General features: G+C 34.6%; 1 protein-coding gene across 1 annotated transcript in view; it reads right to left on the bottom strand.

Annotated features, from left to right (window-relative positions):
* NPAS3 (neuronal PAS domain protein 3) overlaps positions 1–6,979 on the bottom strand; it is a 1,311,878-nt gene that overhangs the window by 923,356 nt on the left and 381,543 nt on the right. The window contains exon 3 of the mRNA XM_007938532.1: positions 2,440–2,684. Within this exon, the coding sequence (XP_007936723.1) occupies positions 2,440–2,684 (245 nt within the window). The remainder of the gene's footprint in view (positions 1–2,439; positions 2,685–6,979) is intronic.

Below are 6,979 nucleotides of genomic sequence, written 5' to 3'. Positions count from 1 at the left end.
GGCTGGTGGGTTTGAACTGCCAGCCTTCTGGTTAGCAGTCAAGTGCCTTAGGCACTATGCTACCACAGCTTCCATTCCTTTGAGATTTCAAAAACCAAACACCAGTTTACCTTAACAGAAAAACAGATCTCCCTTAATCACTGTGCTCTTTTAAGATCTACATAGCGTCAAAGTGAAAAAAGCAACTTGGAAGTTTAGATAGGAACCTTAGTGGCCACTCAGCTTATGTTAATGAGGGAGGGAAAACTCAGAAAAGGATGGTGAGAATGGTTGCATAACTTGAAGAATGTAATCAGTATAACTAAATCATATAAGTAGAAACTTAAAAATTTTAAAAAAACATGTGATATACAGAACATTAGGAAAAAAAGACAAGAAAACTGGATTCTTTTCTTAGATGTGGGAACAATTAACCATAAAGTCCTTTATGTAGCCCTTACCTCACCTGGTTAATAAGAACATGTGTCTATATTATTTGTAAATTAGCATCTTGGAAAGGTAATGATTCTAACAGTAAGCCGGACAATCATGTCCTAAAAGAATGAGCAAACAGTGGAAACATTAGATGTTTCAATTTTGGTAGTCACCACTCCCAAGAAAGCCCATAAACTGCCAACCCTTTTAAAGAAGAAATAGGGTGAGGGGAAGAAGATAATTATGCTACACTTACCTATATACAAGTCTAGTCCATTAATCAATTCATTTTAAATTAAATAATAACATTATTTTGCACATAATTGCAAGATTTCTAACCTATTCAAGTTATCCTTCCATCATGCATGATCTGGAATAATTACAAAGATAGCCCACTGAATAAATCCTTATGCCTCAAAATAGAGTGAAAAAAACGTATCTAACAGATACTTACATGATCACATTCATATCTTTATCTTGAAAAAAATTCCTATTACATTAACATCTGGAACATGGACTTCTGTACTAACAATTTGATATTCTTAAGCAGGAATGTTGCAAGGGCTCTAAAAGGACTAAAATGAATGTGTCTTGGTTTAATTGTCGTTGGCTATCTTATACTGACATTCAGCCCCTGAGAGATACCTTTGTTTTGTATTCTCCTCAACCTTTTAATGTCATTCTTATACTCTAGAGGAGTCCACAAACTATGGCCTGTGGGCCAAATTTGGTGGCAGCTGTTTTCTAAGTATAGTTTTATTGGCACACAGCCACACTCCTTAATTTACATATTGTCTGTAGCTGATTTCACACTACAATGGCAGAGTTGAGTAACCCCCAAAGCCTAAAATATTTATTATATGGCCCTTTATAGAAAATGACTTGCCAACCCATGCTCTAGAGGAAGATAACTTGTTACAATTATAATTCTAATTTTCCTTCTCATGAAGTACAAGTCTAAGAAAGTAACAAAGGCAAAGACATGAACAGACTCACACATGCACATACACATACATGATCATACCCACAGCATGAAATTTCAATAACCACTGCTTTTGACCCATTTTAATCTTAATAATATAAGAGTTTACAGCTTCCCACTAGTACCCTTTGCAACAGCAGCCAGGACTACTAAGACTTCTCCAAAGGTAACTGTCATTGTATAGCCACAGAACTAAAGAACACAATTCACCTCCCCCCCCCAAAAAAAAGAGGCTGCCTGCAATGCTCCAAATGTATAGTTGTACTCCATGCTCACCAGGGTCTAGATATAATCATTGATTCCTTAGGTCCTATGCCTTGAATAATACACTTTTAAATATAGAAAATCAATAGCCAAAACCACATATATATTGATAAATATATGCATGAATATTCATATGCTAAAAATGCCATAAATTATAAGGAATACACAAGAAACCTCTCAAGTATCAAAGTAGAAAAGGTCTATTTTTTTTTTTAATTAAAGATAATCACATTAACAATATGGAAGAGAGATACACATTTATATTTGCAACTTACAGGCAACATATATAAAGAGAGACTTAAAACACTAATAATGGATTGTTTTTTGTCAGTCAATAAAATCATTAATTCAAAATCATTAACTGCTAAAGCTGTTCTGGGCTCCCTTCCTTCCTCTATTTACTGAAGGCAGAAAATACTAGCTTCACTCTTTAACAGACACCCCCATTCTACTCATCAAAAAGATGTATGTATTAGCATTAGATATATTAAATATAAGAAGTACGTAAATGTAAGTCATTTCATTCTCACTTCTCTGAAATTTTATATAAAGTGACAGATTATTTATGCTGACAGACTTTTTGAACATAAAATAGAAATAGAAGAGGTTTATTTCACCTTCACATGGTGTCTTTCTCATGCAGAGTTCAGATTTCCACATTTGTATCCCTTTTAAGGATTTGATATGCAGGAAAAGAAGAAAGGACGATGGTAAACATTTCATCTTAGAGACACCGACAGACCACCATATTCCAGACTGAAGAGTGGCCTAAGGCTTACCTTTTACTGACGTGTTCGGTGGAGGGCCTTCCATTCTCAAGTTCCACGGAGGGTCCCCCTGGTTAGCAAAGTCCCTCATTTTCAGATAGCTAATTGTGAGTCGAATGATGGATGCCTTGTCAAGCTGGCTGGTGATGGCTGCAGGAAGTGGTAACAACTTGGCCAATTCATAAAACTCAAAATTTTCTTTTCCCCGGCGGGAGCGAGCAGCGTCACGGGATTTCTCCTTTCTCAAGGCTTGTAAACTGAAATCAAGAGTGCAAAGTGTTGTTCAGAAGATGGGATTCTGTCACCAGACAAAAAAAAAAAACCTGTCTCTTTTTTTTTTTTTTTAACAGCAAAGATGTACCAAAATGTTCTTCAAAATTCCAGAGTCATAAAAAAATTCTAGACAATGTCCATTAAAACAGTAAAGTCTGACTCTGGCCTTATATCCTATAAACTCAAGTTCAGTCAATAAAAACTAGTGTTTGTCTTGTTAGGTTTATTTCTCCAGTTGTCCATGCATTGAGATACAGTCATTGAATCTAACACATAAAGTTTATAGGTGATTCTTGGTGCTATCAGCTATGAGCAATTTAAAATATTGGGCTTGCATTCATACATATATTCTCAAGCTAATGATCTTGTCATTTAACTTTTACCACTATGGGATCTTAAAACATCAAAAGGATGCATTTTAAAAAAAATTATTTCAATTTTCATCTTGGGGAACAAAGGTTAAACAAAAACACAACTCACTTTGACAGAATCAACAAATATAATGTCAATGTGTTTCTAGGCCTCAGGAAGAATAATGACCTTCAGTCATAAAAAGAAAACCTCACATTGAAAATGAAGATTCAATGCAACTTTATAACTGTGGAGGTAATTGAGTGACAAGCAGATACTTTAATTCTTTACTAACAGACATTCATTTGTAGATGGGTAGATCCTATAAGATGCTAGAGAATAAAACACATTGCTCAGAAAAGTCAAACTTTAGGAAAATATAAATTTAATGTTGAATGACAAAGCCCTATATAGGTCATTAAAATTTATAAATATTATAGACATATTATTTCACAGAAGAGACAACAGGTGGGACCCAGCATTTTCCTTTAACTATTCATGTGCATTTCTGGTTGAAGTTTGATCACACTGCTAAAGGCAGAATCTGGCACAACTGCAGTTGTGTGAGCGCATCTGACAGGAGAATGCCACCTACTCTGAATTGCTCTGCTTTGTGTTTGATGATCAATTCAAAATCAGACACTGATGTTATATATAACACTTGAGTTATATTTACAGTATCAAAATATTATTAAACCCATTTATAAGTATCCATTTTTTTGAACTCTGAAGGCATTTTCAATCTTTATATCTGGCATTCTTAGTTCCATTACAAAATATCAAGAAAAAGAAAAACAAGGAAGCAAAAAAGAATAGAACAAAATGTATTTGGCTGTGGACTCCATTCTATATTACTATAATACACAGAATAATATTCCATAGTACATTATAGCATACCTGACATTTTTCAAAGTGTAAACACTGTATTCACTGAAGATATCCAAAATATTTGAGTGAGTGTCTATGTAATTTAGCTTTAACTCTCTGGCCAGTTACTCACTAGCCTAATAGCAAAACCAGTTTCATTTTTACTCTATTAAAAAATATTCTCTATTTGCTAACTAATGTGTTTCTAAGAACCAGGCAAGTTAATATTATCATTTTCAGAGTCACAGCAGTCTCAGGTGACAGACCTTTGTTCCCTGATTTATCTCAAGTGATAACCTCTGGCAGAAACATCGCTAATTTACAAGGAAAAGATATGCTATGCCCCTTAGTCCCCAATATCTTGGCCAGCCTCCATTCAATTCTATAAATGCTAAGCCTTGGCTTGTTGAAAGCTATGTAAATAAAGTGAGAGATGTCTTAAAACCCAACAAAGTATAATAAGTATAATCTTAGGATAAAAGAATGATTCACATTCTCCCCTTTATATAATAAGAGCAATCTATCTAACACCATTTGAGTCAGCTATGCCAAAAGGGCTATGTATTTTGACATGTTTTCTCCACCACGTGTACATAAGAGAAGGTGCAGTGGTTCAAGTTCAATGATTTGCTCTCTCGGTGTTCTTGTAATTAAATACTACTCTAGAAGGTAGATTGAGAGTATTTTTATTGTTTGTTTATGCTGGATCACTAAGTCATCACTAAATGACTGATGGAGCTTTAGGCAGGGGATATCCAGGAGTAAAGGGGCCTGGTGGAGGCTGTGGGTACTAGAGGACACCATCCTAGGGAAAGGGACAGCACCACACACTTTTAGCTCGATTGTTGCTTCAGAGAAAGGATGTCTGGTATTGCCAGATCGCTTGCTCTTTCTAGAGAATAAAATCTGAATTTTTATATGACATTTCCCAATTTTAGTATGTTAACTACTTAAAAATTGTTTTTCATGGAGCAAGGCATAGAAAATATGTCTTCTGGACAATAACTGGTCAAAGATTCATTTTACAAGTAATAATCTAAGAGGCTAATTTTGAAGGCAGTTTTACATGGATGTTACATTAGCACTCATTTATACATGTCACTCAAATGATCACAAATGTACTCATTTGTTATTTAATTAATATTATTATTAATATTTTCAACTTAAGTCAAGTTGAAGGTTAGGCAATTATTCTGATATTGATGTCACTGGACAGGCTTTTCAATAATCTAAGTAAAATATTTATCCTCATTGGGAGGTAAAACTCAAGATTACAGGGAGCAACCCAACAGTCTCTGAAGGCTGGATAGTGGGGCAGGGTGGCTTGCCTATATGCACTCAGGGAAGGGGGGTACGTTGGCATGGATGCTTTTGGAACCCTTGCCTAAAGACTGCTCTCTGACTCTTTACCTACTTTTCTGAAATAGCATCGAGCAGAATTTACTTTATATGTTCCTGCCCTCCTCCTCACTGACTTATTTTCTCCCCCAGCACCCCTTCCCCTTTTTTAAACTTTAACACACACTATATTATCCTACTAGGGTAATCCTCTTGGCCATAACCTTAATGACAAAGGGTTTCCATGACTCCACATCACATCATTATTCAGGCAACATAGGTTCACAAAACACTCAGAATGATAATGCTGTGTCTGTAATAAGTAGAAACTGGTTAGAAAAGTGTAAAATAAAATATGATCAATGGGATATAAAGGTTGTTGAGATGCTGATATAATAAATGAAGCAAAAGACTTTAAGATAATGACACAGCTTGTGAATTAATCTTTGCTTGTTTTTGTGAAGTGGAGCATTTGTAAACAATTCTAATACTAGCATAAGAACTATACTAAAACCTAAAATAAACTTTGTATTTGTTCCTTTTGTTCTATACCAAAAAAAAAAAAATTGTGGTTGTATTTCTGGAGTACTGAAAAAAAAAAAGAATTATTTGTATGTGAGTAAAATGTTATGGTGCCATCTCTGCCAGAAATATAAAATATGATTAAATTTCAGATCTGCAATGTTATTTCCTGAGCCTGAACTTCCTACTGCCCTAATGTTCTTCCACTTAAACTCTGGATAACGAAAAAGAGATTTTTTGGTCATTCTCAGACAGTAAAAATTTCAGCTCTTTTTGCTGACTACAATATCATCATTACCAATAATTACTAACACCAACAACAAAAACAGTAAGAAAATCAACAAACAATTTCAAAAGATCTACATATATAGATAATTATCTAGAAATCTTATGTAAAATTGTGTGCATATATATTTCTGGGAGACAGAAATATATATTCTCTAAGATGTTTATAAAGCCATCCAAAGATGTAATAATCTAATTATTGTCTAGAATTTCCAGTTATGAGATTTATAAAGTTGGATTCCACTCTCTTTTTGTCATTGGTTTCTAGATTTCACTTATCCTAAACAAGTATCCCTGTCTTTAATGTTATTAAATATATGTTTCTACTCAACACTGAAATCATTCTCGTAAGTTTCTAAAGTTTTACCTTTAAGTGTTGATAGTGGGCATTCCTCCTTCCAAAAATATGGCTTGCAATGGAGGTTTAAAGGACAGTATTTTGCTGAATGTTACATTATTTCTTTTGATTTACTTATATGCTGCCTCTTCATGAAGCTGTGCATTTTGTTGAAAAAGTCACGGTGAAGAAGTGAGAACACCCACCTTGGCCATCTGTAGGCTTTGTGATCCTAAGTCACAAACTGGAACCTCAGTTATGTCACTTAAAATTTGCGAATGACAAACAATGCTTATTTTACAAATCTTCTGGAATGACCACAATGGCCAATATGATAATTTCTATGGTAATTAGACTAAGCAGTAAGGTCCTAGGATGATTTTAGATTTTAACAACTAAGACAGTTTGTAAACTCTAAATGAGGTAGAGTTCACATCATGGCTTTTTAAATTTTTCAATTCAGTAGAATTTTAAGAAGGAGCTCTGGTAGCACATTGCCTAAGGCACCTGACTGCTAACCAGAAGGCTGACAGTTCAAACCCACCAGCCACTCCTCAGAATAAAGGTTGGGCAATCTAC

This window comes from Orycteropus afer, unplaced genomic scaffold, assembly GCF_000298275.1.
Source record: "Orycteropus afer afer isolate SDZICR_OR568_19922 unplaced genomic scaffold, OryAfe1.0 scaffold00051, whole genome shotgun sequence".
In the NCBI taxonomy this organism is placed as follows: domain Eukaryota; kingdom Metazoa; phylum Chordata; class Mammalia; order Tubulidentata; family Orycteropodidae; genus Orycteropus; species Orycteropus afer.
This window is presented reverse-complemented; position numbering and strand designations above follow the sequence as displayed.